General features: G+C 40.5%; 1 protein-coding gene across 1 annotated transcript in view; it reads left to right on the top strand.

Moving 5' to 3' along the window:
- Positions 1-17,616, top strand: part of ppfia2 (PTPRF interacting protein alpha 2) — a 349,413-nt gene that overhangs the window by 274,634 nt on the left and 57,163 nt on the right. Inside the window, exon 19 of the mRNA XM_048607917.1 lies at positions 118-120. Coding sequence (XP_048463874.1) covers positions 118-120 — 3 coding nt within the window. The remainder of the gene's footprint in view (positions 1-117; positions 121-17,616) is intronic.

Below are 17,616 nucleotides of genomic sequence, written 5' to 3'. Positions count from 1 at the left end.
CAAACCTTATTGAATTCTTTGAAGAGGTGATCAAACACGTGGATGAAGGTAGAGCAGTGGATGTGGTATACATGGATTTAAGTAAGGCGTTTGATAAGGTTCCCCATGGTCATGCAGAAGGTAAGGAGGCATGAGATAGGGGGAATTGTGGCAGATTGGATTCAGAATTGACTGACCCTTAGAAGACAAAGGGTGGTAGTGGACGGTAAATATTCAACGTGGTGCTCAGTTACGAGTGGTGTACCACACAGATCTGGGTCCTCTTCTATTCGTAAATGATTTGAATGAAGGAGTGGAAGGGTGGATTAGTAAGTTTGCGGACGATATGAAGATAGGTCGAGTTGTGGATAGTGCGGAGGGCTGTTCTAGGTTACAAAGGGACATTGATAGGATGCAGAGCTGGGCTGAGAAGTGGCAGATGGAGTTTAACCCTGAAAACTGTGAGGTGATTCATTTTGGAAGGACAAATTTGAAAGCAGAATACAGGGTTAACGGAAAAATTCTTGGCAGTGTGGAGGAGCGGAGAGATCTTGGGTTCATGTCCACAGTTCCCTGAAAGCTGCCACCCAGCTGGATAGAGTTGTTAAGAAGGCATATGGCACGTTAACTTTCATTAACAGAGGGATTGAGTTCAAGAGCCGTGAAGTTACGCTCCAGCTATACAAAAGCCTGGTTCGGCCACATCTGGAGAATTGAGTCCAGTTCTGGTTGCCTCATTACAGGAAAGATGTGGAAGCGTTAGAAAAGGTGCAGAGGAGATTTACCAGGATGTTGCCTGGAATGGAGGGAAGGTCTTACGAGGAAAGGTTGAGAGAGCTAGGGCTTTCTCTTTAGAACGACGATGGATAAGAGGTGACTTGATAGAGGTGTACAAAATGATCAAAGATATAGATAGAGTGGACAGCCAGAGACTTTTTCCTAAGGCGGAGGTAGCTGTTACGAGGGGGCATAGTTTTAAAGCGGGTGGAAGTAGATATAGGGGAGACGTCAGAGGTAGGTTCTTTACTCAGAGAGTGGTAGGGGCGCGGAATGCATTGCCAGAGAGTGTAATGGAGTCGGCCTCATTAGGGGCATTTAAGCGGTTATTGGATAGGCATATGGATGATAGTATAAGGTAGGGGTGGAGGTTAGATAGACCTTAGGATTAGGGTAAAAGTTTGGCACAACATCGTGGGCCGAAGGGCCTGTACTGTGCTGTACTGTTCTATGTTCTATGTTAACTCTTGTAATTTTTTAATAGAACCGTCAATGCTATAACTCTGAAAATATTATAAACAGACAGCAACTGTGTTAGTATCTGTGGAAAAACAAAGAAATCAAAACTCTGATGCAAGGCTGCAGATTAAAATATTCACAGGTGTTGACTGACCTGCCATGCATGTTCAGCATTTTCAGTTTTTTTATTAATAATTCATAGGGATTTAATTTGCTACACACACAGTGGTTGACATGGTACATAACATTTTTTTACACAAGTTTTAATATAGCCCCCGTCATGGCTTAACAACTGTTTTAAAACAGCACGAGAAAGAATATTATGTAAAAAAATTTGTAAGTGCAAATGAAACAAAGTCTTGAACCCAGTCTGCTTGAAGAGTTATTACTCAAAGTTTGACCTTCAAAAAAACTGAAAATCTGTCACAGGAAAACATGAACTCAACTTGTGTTGTCACTGCATGCTAATGATTTTCTACTATTGTGTAATCAAGTACAGACGCACAAGACAAGCCACTGCATAAATTTAAAATCTGGTTAAAATCAATGTGTAAAGATAATTTAAATGAGCCTTACCATATATGCACAAACATCTTATTGTTGTTAATGCGTAGCTTCAGTATCTATTTCATTATATTAATGTTACATTTTATGTTATTAGATCTTATAAAATATCTAGACTAGAGATGTAAATCAACTTCTAGTATTTAATACATCTTTTATGTATTGAATATATGATAATGTTAAATAAATTTACAGTTTCCAAAAAGTCCTACAATTTATGTTAACATAGATGACCTCAGAAGAAATCCAAAAAAAAATTGAGGACTGATATCATATATGGCAAATATAGACAAGTAAATTGCACTATAGATTTCACCAGTAGATACTGATATACTGTACAATAGAGCTATTTAATATTTTAAAGTTGCTTGTAATACTCGAAGATACTGTCAGTTATGTTGGTATGCAACCATATAGATATTTCCTCTCTGTCTTAAGAAATAATGTACTCATTTATACTTCTGATAAAATTAGAGGCAGTATGAAAATATTAAAGATAAATGGAATGACTGTCTACAGCAATTTCCATATTATTTTTCCCACAGGAAAACAGTATAGTGAATTAAAATCTTAGTTTTTTGTGCTTTGAAGTTCCAATATGGAAATTACACATCTCATCCTTGGCATTTTAATCAAATTTATTAATATGTCATACAGGATAGAAACAGGCCCTTCAGCTCATCATGTCTATGCCAACTAACAAACAACAAACTACACTAATCCCATTTATCTACACTTGGTCCATATCAACTATGTGCAGGTATTTTAAGTTATCCAGATGATTCTTTAAAATCCAGATGCTTTGATAGCTATACAAACTTTAAAACTTAGATAGATCACATTTGGAGTATTGTGTGCAGTTAAGATGAAGAAAGGTTTACCAGAATGTTGCTTGAATTGGAGTGTATGAGCAATAAGGAGAGGTTGGACAAACTTAGATTGTTTTCACCAGAGTATTGCAGGTTGAGGGGTTACCTGTGGGAAGTATATAAAATTATGATAGGGTGGATAGTTAGAGTCTTTCTCCCAGGGTGGAAATGTCAAATATTAGGGGGCATAGGTTTAAAGTGAGAGGGAGAAAGTTTAAAGGAGATGTACGAGGCAAGTTTTTACACAGTGTGCTTGGTGCCTAGAATGCACTGCAAGGAGAGGTGGTAGAAGCACATGTGATATCAATGTTTAAGAGGCATTTGAACAAACATTTGAACAGATTAGGCATAGAGGGATACAGACAATGTGCAGACAGGTGCAATTAGTTTAGAATGGCATTGTTGTTGGCACAGATATGGTGGGCCAGAGGACTTGTTCCTGTGCTGTACTAATAAAACAAAAATTCAAGAGAATCTGTGGTTGTTTCAAGCATGGTGTGCGAGGGACCTCTTTCTGTGCTGTACTAACAAAAAAAAGCCAAGAGAATCTGCATTGAAATTCCAGGCACTTGTGACCTGATCAGATGAGTATTCAATTAAGTGAACACAAACAGGCTTTATTAAACATAATAGTGTTTATCCTAAATCCTATCCTTCTCTGAAACTTTGTACACTTGGGGCCCCATTTTTTTCCAACATGATTATGTCATAGCTCCTTACCCATATGCTAAGAGACTACTATTAGTGTAAGGGTATAATTTATCCATGACTACAAATCTCCACCAAGTTCCTCCCACAAACTGTTAACCTCATGAGTTATTTACAGTTTCCATCCAACTCATTTGTCTCTCACACACACAATTTCCCAAAATGTTTTCCAGCCAAGGCACCAATTTCCAACTATGTTCTCAGCCCCTTTATAGAATAATTGGGATAGATGAACTCTACATGGTCCTCCTTAAAGGGAAATACTTTCGCAGTTTGGGGTTCCAGCCTCTGACAGTGATCTGAATATAAAGGCAACTCTCATGAGCTTGAGGCTGGGCTGGAATGGATGACAATATCTCTGGATCCATGATAAGTACTGCTTACTTCTTAATTACTGGTTCTGAAGCCGAATTATACCAAACTTGAAGCATTACCTCAATTTCTGTCTACAAATGCTGGAAGAACTGCTGAACTTCTCCTACATTCTCTGTGTTTGGTTCAGATTTCCAGCATCTGCAGTACATTGCTTTTATAACATGGAACGAAAGAACTTCAAGACTATTTCACATAATAGGAAGGAAACACAAACTATTTTACAATATACAGAAATAATTGAAACAGTTTTATTACAAATATCAGGAATAAAGAATCATTCTTGTTATCCTCAACAACAACCATACAAGTACTCAAACCTCAGTCAGGAGACACCTGTTTCCATTGTAAAGTTCCTTGTTCAGAGGACATGGCTGCATTTGTTTCTTTTCTAGCAAATGTTTGCATTCAATCAATGCTATTTCTTGAGTCAATTTTCGCTTCCTGTGACCAGTAAACAAATGCTTTGCCGTATTAATTAGCACAGTCACACAATGAGACTGAGCCTTGCTGCTCGGCATTTGTTAGTCAAAGGGATATGCATCTCACTCTCGGTTCTATGCTACATCAATCTCAATCTTGCACCATGTGCCAACAGCATACACAGCAAAAGAAAAACACACATGTGAAGCAAGACAACAGCCAAAGTCTTAGAACATAAGAACAAGGAGGAAGAGTAGGCAATTCAGCCTCTCAAGCCTGCTCTGTCATTTAATATGATAATGGCTGATCATTCCTGCCCACTCCCCATAGCATTTTACCCATTACTTATTAACAATAGACAGTATGGCTTTGTCCAGGGAAAGTGGTGTCTCAAAACTTGATATTTTTGAGGAAGTGACAAAGATGATTGATGAAAGCAGGACAATAGATATTGTCTATATGGACCTTGGCAAGGCCTCTAACAAGGTTCCTCATGGCAGGCTGATACAAAAGGTGAAGTTACATGGGATCCACAGTGAGTTGGTAAGATGAATACAGAACTCACTAGGTCATAAAAGATAGACAGTAGCGGTTAAAGGGTATTTTTCTGAATGGAGATTTGTGACCAGTAGTGTTCCACAGGGATCAGTGCTGGGACCCCTATTGTTTGTATATGAATGATTTGGAGAAGAATGTACATGGCCTGATTAGTCAATTTGCAGATAACATAAAGATTGGAAGAGCTGCAGATAGTGAGGAGGGTTGCCAGAGATACAGCAAGATATAAATAGAGAGACTGGAGACTTGAGCAAAGAAATGGCAGGTGGAGTTTAATCTGGAGAAATGTGAGGTGATGCATTTTGGAAGGTCTAGTACAGGAGGGAAGGATATATTAATGGCAAAGCCCTTAGTAGTATCAATACACAGGGATCTAGGCATACAGGCCCACATTTCCCTAAAAGTGGCAACACCAGTAGCTGAGAAGGTATAGGTATATTTATGTATATATGTGTATATTGTTAAGTATAAAAATTGGCAAGACATGTTGCAACTGTATAGCACTTTAGTTGGACCACATTTGGAATATTGTGTACAGATCTAGTTGTTACACAACCAGAAAGATGTGGCCTTCAACAGGGTACAGTAACGGTTAACCAAGATGTTGTCTGGTTTGGAGGATATTAGCTGTGAGGAGAGATGTGACAAACCTGGTTTGTTTTCACTTGAATGTTGAAATATGAGGATAACCTGATAGAAGTTTACAAAATAATGAAAGACATGGATAGAATGGATAGGCGGCCTTTTTCCCAGTGTAGAAATGTCAGTTACTGGGAAATATAGGTTTAATGTAAAAGGGGATAAGTTTAAAGGAAATGTGAGGAGTAAGTTTTTTTTTACACAGAGGGTAGTAAGTGCCTGGAATGTGCTGCCATAGGAGGTAGAATCATTGAACCCTACAGTGCAGAAAGAGGCCATTCAGTCCACCAAGTTAGCATCAACCCTTTGAAAAGCATCCTATCCAGATCCACCCTGTCTCTGTAACCCTGCATTCGCCATACCGAGTCCATTTAGCCTGCACATCCCTGGACACAATGGGACAATTTAGCATGGCCAATCCACCTAGCCTGCACATCTTTGAACCGTAGGCAAAAAACAGAGCATCTGGCAGAAACTCATGCAGACACATAGAGAACATGCAAACTCCACACAGACAGTCACCCAAGACTGGAATTGAGCCCAGGTCTCTGGTGCTGTGAGGCATCACTGTTAACCACTGTACCACCTGCCACCATTTGTTCCACTATGTCACTCTTAGTGGTAGTAGATGCAAATACAATAGCAACGTTTAAATATCATCTTAACAGATTATATGAATAGACAAGGAACAGAGGGACTCGGACCACATAGAAGCAAAATGTTTTTAGTTTAGAAAGACACCATATGTCAGTGCAGTCTTGGTGTGCCACAGGGCCAGTTCCTGTGCTGATTTGTTCTATGTTTTGATACTTGACCTTCATTTAAAGAAGTCTTAAGAGTTAACAGAATACTTTTTCTTTTAATATTATTTTGGAATTCTTCCAAAATCATTACTTCCCTCACATTCTCAAGTCTTTCTACAACTTCAGTAATCAGAACCACTGATCCCATGAGAACATTTTTTTCCCTTATAAATTCTACACATTCTGATTAGGTTTATTCCTGATAATCCTTAATTTTGATTGGTAATCTTTAGGGACAAGCTCTGAAGCATTGTTTCATAGCCTGCCAATTGCTCTTCTAAGAAACTACTGTACACATCATAGTTGTACCTATCAAGATACTCGTTAACATTAAGATCCAAACACATCTTTTAGCTATAGAGATAACAAGGTGTAGAGCTGGATGAACACAGCAGGCCAAGCAGCATCAGAGGAGCAGGAAGGCTGATGTTTCGGGCCTAGACCCTAGCTACTTTTTCTCCCCAACAACTGTTTCAAATGAAATAAAATATCTTTCAGCTCCATCCTCCATAAATTTAGGAACTTAAACATAGATTTCCATTTAATTAAATCCCCCATTGGAATCAGAATTATTCACTGAAAAACTACATATTCTTCTGTCCAGGCATCCATCTTGATCAACATTTCCGCACATGGCAGGTCACACTCCATAGGCAGCAACCGCTTGTACACCCTGTCCACAGAGGTTGGCAATTAGATATGCACCAGCCTCAACATATCATCATGGCACAGCTCACACTGACTCACTTATAATAGTTTCACAAATTCAATAATGGGTTTGGAGCTCACTGTTGCAATGTTGCTGCCAGGCCATTTTTTGCACAGGGGCAGTATACCATCTCATCCAATGCAACAGGACATATCTTAGGGGTCTTCGCTGGGGTGTCTCTTACAGTGGTCACTCTTTTTGTGCCTACTAGGTTCACACAGCATCTCTGCCGTGCCTTGTTTTACCTTTTTGCACATGGCTGCACCATTCAGAACTTGCATCTCAACATATCAGTTGGAAGATGATACAGCATTGGAGCAAACAAGTTACTGCAGGAGGGGTGTAATCAATGATCACAAGAGCAGTTTTTTCAATGGGAAAATAATGCATCATAATGGTTTGCATAACTAAGCTGTAGACCTAGGCTTCAAGGGGTAAACTGTGGAGATGAAGATGTAAATGAAAGTGTTTTGGTGGGAATGTGAGGAAGCCCAGAACAGGAGTGGTAGAAATGGAACTAAATGTTTGGGGTGTCATCTATATTGACAGGCTGGGCCTGCAACCATTTGTGAAGCACTATCTGTGCTGCTTTCCTTCCTCATTTGATTTGCAAATGTGCAATGGAAATGAAAAATGGCTGCTGCTATACCTGGAGTAGGTGGAATTTTTCTTTTGTCCAAGGAAGCACGCTTAACCTGTGAGTAATATGAAGTCTTTTAAGGGGAAATTGCATTAAGCAGGCAATTACACAGTACAGGTCTAAGACATCTGTACTCCCAAATTTTGCATGTGAACCACATGCAGCGACCAACTATGTCAAATATAAATTATAGTCACAAGCAATCTTGACCATGTCATTGGTCATTATAAGCTAATCATAGTTATCTCTATGAAGCAGGAATAATCACTGTGACTTTAAATGTATCATGTGCAGGCTATAATTCATAAAGACAATCCAAGGTCTTGTAGGCTACACAAGAGCGCAGAGCTGATTTCTCCTGTCTTTGAACGCTATGTATTTGACTTGATTGGATTTGTTTTGATGTCAGATGTATTTATTACAAATATGGTGAAAAGTGGTGTTTAGTGTCACCCCTCTTTGGCGCCTTCTTAAAACATTGAAAATAAACCAAACAGAGAATATAAAGCCAGAAAACTAAAACAATAACATTCATCTTATAGTCCTATCTCAATAAAGTTAGGTGTTCTTTGGAACTTCCTGTGTTTCTAGCTCAGCCATGGACCTGGATCCGTACTCCTCCACCCCACTGCCTCAAATCCCTGCTGCTAAACTGAATACACAGCTGCAACCGCGCATTTTCACACCGCCACTGCTGGCAGAAAGAAGATAATCGCCACTCTCCAGTGCCATTTCGCCTCCACCAATGCTGCTGCCATGATTTCACACTGCACCAACCTCTGTAGCCACCACTGGTGCCACAGGATCCTTCACTGGGACCAAACTTGCCACCATCACTGCCTCCGCCATCAGGCACCCAGGCCAAGCTATGGACCTGGAGCTTTGGCTCAGTTTGCGAGTTTGGACCAGGGGATTAAGCCTGGGATCTGCTCCCTGCTTGCTGGCAGACCTTGGACTGGGACGGAGCCACATCCACCTCATTCTGACATTGCTGCCGCTGCCACCAGACGCCTTCTCCTTCATCATTTACTCAGCCTCACCGCTCCCCAGGCCCATGCCGCCATTTTTGTCTGCTATTCCACGCACAGCCAACACTTAACAATGTCAACGCCGATGCCGAAGCAAAGGTAGATAACATCCAGGTCCTGATTAATCAAGTGTCACCTTCAGATCATGATATGATCTTTTTGGCAAAGCATCCATTTTCAGTGACTCCATTCTACCCCAGCCATAGCTTCATCGGTTGGGGTTTGTAGTTAGTTCTTGTTTCCAAATTAAAACTGGAATTCAAGCCCCACCTCAGGATTTGAGCTCAGTTTAGGCTGGCATTTCAATGTAGTCCTGACAGGTTGCTTTGCAGTTGAAATTGTTTATAATGCAGAGGCATTGCCATGTGTACTCAAGTACAGGAGTACAGTGAAAAGTGTACGAAGTCGCCAATCACCGGCATCACCTTCGGTACAAAAACCCATATTAAAAAAACAACCATGTACATTCGAAAAGGAAAATAACCCTCTAGGATACAAAAACCAGAATTTTTTAAAAAAAGATACAAGTAAAAGCACCAAAAGGAAAGGGGGACTTATCTTCATAAAGTAACCTTATCTCCATAAGGTAAGTGAGCCTCCCTGCACAAAGCCTCGTATCCCAGTGCAGCTGCAGGCCCTCGAAATTTGCTCAGTCAGGCTGTGAAGGAGGCTAGAAAATAGACCAGTTGCCTTCTTATTTGCCATTTCAGCTGGAATTCACAAATTTATATATTTGAAAGACAATATAAAATAGACACCATATTTCACCTAAAGTTAAGTAGCTTACAAACAAACATTTACTGCTTTGGTAAGGTTCTAGATGGCACTTGCCAATGATAATGTATTCCACCACTTTCAGCAGGAGAGGAAAACCTGGTATAAAGAAACTGTGAAGAAAATAAATGTTTAAAGAAATCCAAATTGGAGGCTTGAATTCAAACACCAGAAATCCAATTCAGATCTGAACAGGATTATTTTGATGACGTGCTTTTTTGCAGATAACACGTTCCAAAATATGACAATTCCAATTTAGATTATAAAACTTTTAAGAACATGATGAAAACAGAACAGGAAAGATTAAAATGAATCATGAGGTTACAATTATTTATTTTTAAAAATGATTTACTTACAGATCTAGATCTATTATCTCTCACTAGAATTAACAAGCTTAAACAAAAGAACCAAACTATTCTTTAAGAAGAAGTTGGAGAGAGAAGATGTATGATTTGTGACAGAAAAATGAAGTAATGGAACGTAGGATAAAAATTTATTCAGTCCAAACTCAATATTGTCGTCATGAATTCATGCAGAACATTTATGATCTTGCCACATCTGATACTTCAGCTAAATATATGATTATAAATGAGAAATTCTGCATTATAGTTTGGAAAGTCTATTTCAAACCTTAACCGTCTTTTGAAAAGCATTTATTCCTATATTTAAATTCCAGAAATATTTGGATGCAATTGCAATTATTTCAAAATTGATGTCTGAATGGAGAAACATTAAATGACAATGGATTGGAAAGATGAACATTTAATGATGTATCTGTTTCACAAACCAGGTAACTATGTCTTCTAGTGACATTTAGAATGATCAGAGGACAACAGCCACCCTTCAGTGTTTATAAGTAGCAAACACTAGTTAAGGATCAGGTGAAATAATAGATTGCATAGCATCCAAATTTTATTTGCAAAGTAATTTGACTCCAAATGTAATCACTAATAATCAATCCTGGGATGTAATACTGTCTTTCTTGACTGGTATAGGGGGTGGAGGTGCTTGGGGACAAGGTTGCAGTTTTCCTATGGCATTTACAATCTCCAACTGTATTTGTATGACATGACTTGGGCTGCATATGTCAGAATAAAATCTATCCAATCAAAGTTCCATGAAATGCCATGATGCTCCTTTGCCTCCATATCCCACTGTATCAAGAGCTATGGCAAACTGTCATTTGTATCTACTGCAAATGCTGACTGTTCACAATACTAAGTACCTGTTCTATTTCTGAGTAAAAGATCCCTCGGGAAAGGCTAGCAGGACTAGACAGGGTATACGCTGGAAGGATATTCCTGGGAATCCAAAACCAGGGGTCACAGTCTAAAGATACAGGCTGGACCATTTAGTATTGAGATGACAACAAATCTCAGAGAATGGTGAGCCAGTGGAATTCACTACCACAGAAAGTGGTTGAGGCCAAAATATTGAATGCTTTCAAGAAGGAGTTAGATATAGTTCTTGGGACTAAAGGAATCGAAGGGTATGGGAAATAAATGAGAACAGGATACTGAGTTAGATGATCAGCCATGACTGTATTGAATAACTGAACAGGCTCAAAGGGCTGAATGATCTACTTCTACTCCTATTTCCTATGAAGCAGTGACTAAAGCATGATCAAATGTAGCATTCAGTTTGAGGGGAGGGGGAACATTGGTTGAAAACAACTGTGCAAAGTTTAAATAAGAGCAATTACACAGGAATGAGGGCAGGGATTACTGGAGTGGGCTAGAAAAGGAGTTTATTAGCAAAGAGAGTTCAGAAACAATAACATTTTTAGGAAAATAATTCATAACTCACAGATTACTGTGAGGTAGAAGGATTTTTGGAAGAATATGAGCCAACCGTGGTTAACCAGGAAAGTTAAGGAATGGATCAAATTGAAAGAAAAATAAATGTACAATTTTGCAAAGATTAGTACTAAACCAGAGGATTGGTGAAGATTTAGAAACTGACAAAAGAAAATGAAAAAAAGGGATAAAATAAACTTTGAAGGTAACTTTGCATAAAATATCAATATGGACAGCAAGAGCCTCTTTAAGTAGATAAAAAGGAAGAGAAAACCCAGAGTGAACATTAGGCCCCTTAGACAATGAGGCTGGGGGAAAAGTAATGGGAGCCAAGAAATGGCAGAGGAGTTGAGTAAATACTTTTCATCAGTCTTCACAATAGAAGACACTAATAACATTCCAAAATTACTAAATAAAGGGTAAGAGGAGAAGAAATAACTATAAAAAGAGAAAAAGTGTTTATTTTAAAGAGTCTATTTTAGAGGATTTAATAGCAGAGCATATAGAAATACATAATATAATTAAGCAAAGACAACATGGCTTCATGAAGGGGACGATCATACCTGACAAATTAACTAGAATTCTTTGAGGAGGTAACAAAAGTAATAGATAAAGGGGAACTTGTAGATGTAATATTTTGGATTTTTGGAAGGCATTTGATAATGCAGGCTACTTAATAAGATGAGGTGTCAGAGATAGTATATTAGCATTGATAAACGATTGGCTAACTAAGAGAACACAGAAAGTTCAGCCCATTTCTGAAGAAGGGTCCCGACCTGAAACATCAACTTTCCTGCTCTTCTGATGCTGGCTGGCGTGCTGTGCTCCTCCAGCTCCACACTGTGTTATCTCTGACTCCAGCATCGGCAGGTCTTACTATCTCTATTTATAAGAGAGTTGGGATAAGAGTGCATTTACAGGATGGCAATCTGTTACCAGTGGAGTGCCACTGGGATTAGTACTGGAGGCACAATTATTTGCAATATGTATTAATGACTTAAATGAGGAAATTGAATGTAGTTTACCCAAGTTTGTGGATGACACAAAAATAGGTTTAACGGCAAGTGGTGAGGATGACACAAAAGGTCTGTAGAGGGATGTAAAAAAATTAAATGAGCGGGCAGATGAAAAATGTGGGAAAATATGAGGTTATGCATCTTTTCATGAGAATCAAGGAGCTGAATATTATGTAAATGAAGAAAGACTCAAAAAGTATAGAGCAGAAATATTTGAGAATCCCTGTGCATTAATCAGCTAGCATGCAAATTCAGTGGTTAACAGGGAAAGCAAATGGAATATTGGCTTGTACTTCAAAGGAATGGAGAATAAAAGTAGAGAGGATTGCTGTAACTATACAAGGCACTAGTCAGACCACAAATGGAAAACTGTGAACAATTCAGGGTTTCTAATGTAAGGAAACGTATAGTGGTATTGGAGGCAATCCAGAGAAGGTTCACTAGATTGATTCCAAGCAGGGAGGGACTGTCTTATCAAGAGAGGTTGAGTAAGTTGGGCCTGTACTTATCAGAATTTAAAAGAATAAAAGGTGACCTTATTGAAACATACAAGATTCTTAGAGGACTTGATGTGGTAGGTGAGAAAGTCTGTTTCCCCTTGTTAGAGAGTTTGGTCCGGAGAGCATAATCTCAGAATAAAGAGTTATATATTAGAGATACAGAAGAGGAGGGATTTCTTCTCTCAGAAGGTAGTAAATCTCTGGAATTATTTGCAGCAGAGAGCTGTGAGACTGGGTCAATAAGTATATTCACAGCTGAGAGACAGATTTTTAATCAGTAAATGAATCAGATTTATGGGGAAAAGACAAAATAGAGTTTAGGGTTATCAGATCAGCTGTGATCTCATTGAATAGCAGAGCAGATTCGATGTCCTGAATGGCCTACTTCTCTTACATCATATTATATCACATTATATTGTTATTATATACTTTGGCTATAGTGACTGGATCTCCAGAACTAAATTTGAATCTCATGCTAGCAGAAAATTAAAACTTGCTTCTGAACGCAATTTTTTAATTCACTTGAACTAAGAGCTTGGATTGTTGTTCTGAAATCAAAGTTAAGTTTATCATAAACTCAACGGTATAAACATTTTATTGATTAACACTACAGTGGTTCCTGCCTGGCATGTGTTTTTTTGGAATTGATGCACTTAGATCACTGTTGCAAATGACTTCCTGACTTGCTTAAAAAAAATTACCGTCACAGATTTGACCCACATTTTGAAACCCAAATCCCAAAATAAAATGGCCTGGATTTTCCAATGGTCAGACAGTCATTATTCCAGTTTTAGATGGGAGATGGGAACTCTGCAGAATTCTCATCATAGCAGACTGTGAAGGAATTGCCCAGGAAATTTAAAGTTTGGAGGGTTCAGATGAATTTATGTAGTTATTGAGGCAAAATTAGACTTTTAAATGCATTGTACCATACTCAACTGACATTCTACTTAACTGACACCCTGGAACTTACCAACCTGGCACCCTTATCTGGTAACTACCCATCTGGTACCCTACTCGCTGTTCAACAGCAACTGTCAAAGTGTCTGTCTGGACCTTTAAATGTTAGAATTTGGCAGCTGACTACTATGAAATGAGGGCGTGGTTTGCCTTCCCCAACAGTGCTACACCATGAACGGACTGTCAGAATGGAACTACAACTCTACATTTCTAAAGTATCCCTGATTAGAATCTGCTCTCCGAGAAATGGAGCTCCCGCCTTTCATAAAATGAAGGCGAGGAGTGGTCACCTGCATGAGATTGTCACCCCCTTGGAAAATCTGGTATTTAAATGAATTTACAGCAAATACTTGATTATGATTGACTCAAAGAGATCCATCTGGTTTGTTTATCATAGCTTTAATGTAAATTCAAGCACTCATTGAATTGAAAAGAAAACAGGCCTGTTTACAAATTCAAAACTCTGTTTCACTAACCTCAGGCCAACAAGAGAGGAATTTATTCACCAATTCATACTTGGCTGTAGCAATTTTTATAATTCTCTTATGAAATTCAGTTGCAGATTTCAACTGACATTTACACAGATTAATAATCTCTGAGCATTAAACATTGACTTGATTCAATTTGTACTTAAGTGTCTCCTTTTTGCTGGATCACTTTTCATTAGCTGTTTGTCATTATTGAACCATCTTTGTGGATTATTTCTGAGACTTGAAGTTTTCCTCCAAATGTATCCAGTTAATCTTGATGTTGTTTCCTCATTGTATTTGTTTGAGTGACAAAGATTTGATTTCTGAGGTATTAACCACCTTGCCTGAAGCTTCAGTGCTCATTAGTATTTGTTGGAGTTCTGAGAACTCTTTCATATGTAATTGAAATACCCTTTGTAACTCCATTATCCGAGACTTCTCACATGTCACGGTTATCTTGCTGCCTGTAGAAAATGCTGAAGCCTAGCTGGTGTTTATTTGTATTTGAACTACTATGAGTTCAGCTGCTGTGGCTTTAAGCATTGGAGCATCTGCAGTTTGTGTCTCTTCATTGCACTTAGCCTGCAAGAATAGAAGTTAAATAATTCAATTTGAGTTTCCTGTAACTTTGATAAAGTTTTGACCATCTGTAACAACTGTTGAGGTACAAGTCGATACAGTGTGGAGCTGGAGGAATACAGCAGCTCAGACAGCATCTGTGGAGCAGGAAAGTGGATGTTTTGGGTCAGGACCCTTCATCAGGACTGGGGAGGGAGAAGGGAGTTCAGAAATGAATGGGGATGTGGGGCTGAGTGAAGGGAGTTAGGATGATGATAGGTGAATGCAGGTAGGGGTTTGTGGAGATTGGTCAATGGGAAGAGTGGGGCAGATAGATGAGAAGCAAGATGGAAAGGTAGTGTCAGGTCAAGAACGCGGGGATAAGAGGGAGGGCTGGACATGGAATGAGGCCAGGTGTGGGGAGCTAGTGAATTCTACATTGAGGCCATTGGACTGTAAGATCCCGAGGCAGAATATAACGTTTTGTTCCTCCAATTTTCGAGTGGCCTCATTATGACATTGGAGGAGGCCCAGGATGGACATGTCACCAAGGGAGTGGAAAGGGAAGTTGAAATGGCTGGCAACCAGAGATGGTGTTGATTGGAGCATGCAGAGCGCAGATGCTCCGTGAATTGATCACCGAGTCTGTGCTTGGTCTCTCCAATGTTGAGGAGACCTCATCAGGAGCAATGGATACTGTAGACCAGTTTAGAAGACATACAGGTGAATTCCTGTCAGATATGGAATGATTGTTTGGGGCCTTGGAAAGAAGTAACAGGGGAGGTGTAGGGACAGGTGTAGCACTTCCTGCGGTTGTGGGGAAAGCTGCTGGGTGTGTTGGAGTTGGTAGGGAGTTTGGTGCGGACAAGGGAGTCATAGAGAGCATGCTCCCTACGGAAAGCAGATGGGATGGGGAGGGGAATATCTCTTTGGTAGTGGGATCTGATTGCAGGTGGCAAAAGTGGCGGAGGATGATGCATTGGATTTGGAGGATGGTGGGATGGTATGTGAGGACCAGGGGAACTCTATCCATGTTGTTGTTGACAGGAGGGGGTTTGAGGGCAGAAGTGCGGGAAATGCAGGAGATGCGGCTGATTTTCATTATGAATCATAGGAGAGGGCAAGTTACAGTCCTTGAACTAGGAGGACATCTGGGATGTCCGGGAGTGGAACGCTTTGTCCTGCGAATAGATGTGGTGGAGGTGGACAAATTGGGAGTATAGGATATCATTTTTGCAATAGAGTGGGTGAGAGGAAGTGTAGTCAAGGTAGCTATGGGAGTCGGGTTTGAAATAGATGTCGGTGTTGAGGCAGTTGCTGAAGATGGAGATGGAGAAGTCCAGGAAGGTGCGGGAAGTTATCGATGTAGCAGAGGAAGAGATGAGCTGTAACGGTGCTGCCTCATGCTCCCATGAGGAGCTTGAACAGGTCATTCAGTTCACCAACACCTTTCACTGCAACCTCAAATTCACCTGGACCATCTCCAACACCTCCCTCCCCTTCCTGGCCCTCTCTGTCTCCATTTCCAGCAACCAACTCAGCACCGACATCTGTTTCAAACTCACCGATTTCCATAGCTACCTTGACTATATCTTCTCTCACCCATCCTCTTGCAAAAATTTGATCCGTTACTCCCAATTCCTCCACCTCTGTCACATCTGCTCCCCGGATGAAGTGTTCCACTCACGGATATCCCAGATGTCCTCCTACTTCAACGGCCGTAACTTCCCTTTTCCCTTGATTCATAATGCAACTCAATCGCATCTCCTATATTTCCCGCATTTCTGCCCTCAAACACCCCGTCCCCCCAATATCAACAAGGAGAGAGTCCACCTGGTTCTTATATATCACCCCATCAACCTCCAAATCCAATGCATCATCCTTTGCCACCTGCAATCAGACCCCACCACCAAAGAGATAATCCCCTCCCCAGCCTTATCTGCTCTCCATAGGGACCAGACTCTCCACGATTCCCTTATCTACTCCACACTCCCCAGCAACCAGACCACACCTGGCAGCTTTCCTTGCAACCGCAGGAAGTGCTACACCTGACCCTACACTTACCCTCTTACCTCCATCCAAGGCCCCAAACAATCACTCTGTATCCAACAGGGATTCCCCTGTACGTCTTCTAACCTGATCTACTGCAGCCGTTGCTCCCAATGTGGTCTCATCTACGTCAGAGAGACCAACCGCAATCTCGGTGACCGATTCATGGAGCTTCTGAGTTCTGTACACTTCAATCAACACCACCTTCCGGTTGCCAGCCATTTCAACTCCCCTTCCCACTCCCTTGGCGACATTTCCACCCTGGGCCTCCTCCAATGTCACAATGAGGCCACATGAAAATTTGAGGAACAACACCTTATATTCCGCCTCGGGAGCTTACAACCCAATAGCCTATCTGCCCTACTCTTCCCCTTGACCAAACTCCCCAACCCCCCACCTGCATCCATCGATCACCACCCCACCTACCTTCGCCCAGCCCGACCCCCTCTCTCTATTTATTTCTGAGCTCCCTTCCTCCCCAGTCCTGATGAAGAGTCCCCACCCGAAATGTCAACTTTCCTGCTCGTCTGATGCTGCGTGACCTGCTGCGTTCCTCCAGCTCCACACTGTATCGACTCTGACTTCCAGCAACTGCAGTTCTTGCTCTCTCCAGGTGTTGAGGTACACCTATCAGTAGTTGTGATGTCAGCATGTTAGTCTCTTATCCTTCTCTATTGTGCTTCAGTATTCATTGCAGGTAGGAATTTCTATATCTAATTGTCGTCGTTGCTATTGTTATATGTCATTGATGGGTCCAATGGAATAAGCAGATGCATTCAGCTCCTCATTATGTCCCTCAAATGAGACAACTGAGATTTCACAATTTTTGGCAATGGAGTCAAAGAATAACAGAAAATCCAGGATAACAAGGTGTAGAGTTGGATGAACACAGCAGGCCAGACAGCATCAAGAGGAGCAAGAAAGCTGACGTTTTGGGTCTGGACCTTTCTGAAGAAGGGTCCAGA

Source organism: Rhincodon typus, chromosome 18 (assembly GCF_021869965.1).
Source record: "Rhincodon typus isolate 14 chromosome 18, sRhiTyp1.1, whole genome shotgun sequence".
Lineage (NCBI taxonomy): Eukaryota > Metazoa > Chordata > Chondrichthyes > Orectolobiformes > Rhincodontidae > Rhincodon > Rhincodon typus.
The sequence above is the reverse complement of the archived record's forward strand: the minus strand, read 5'-3'. Positions and strand labels throughout refer to the sequence as shown.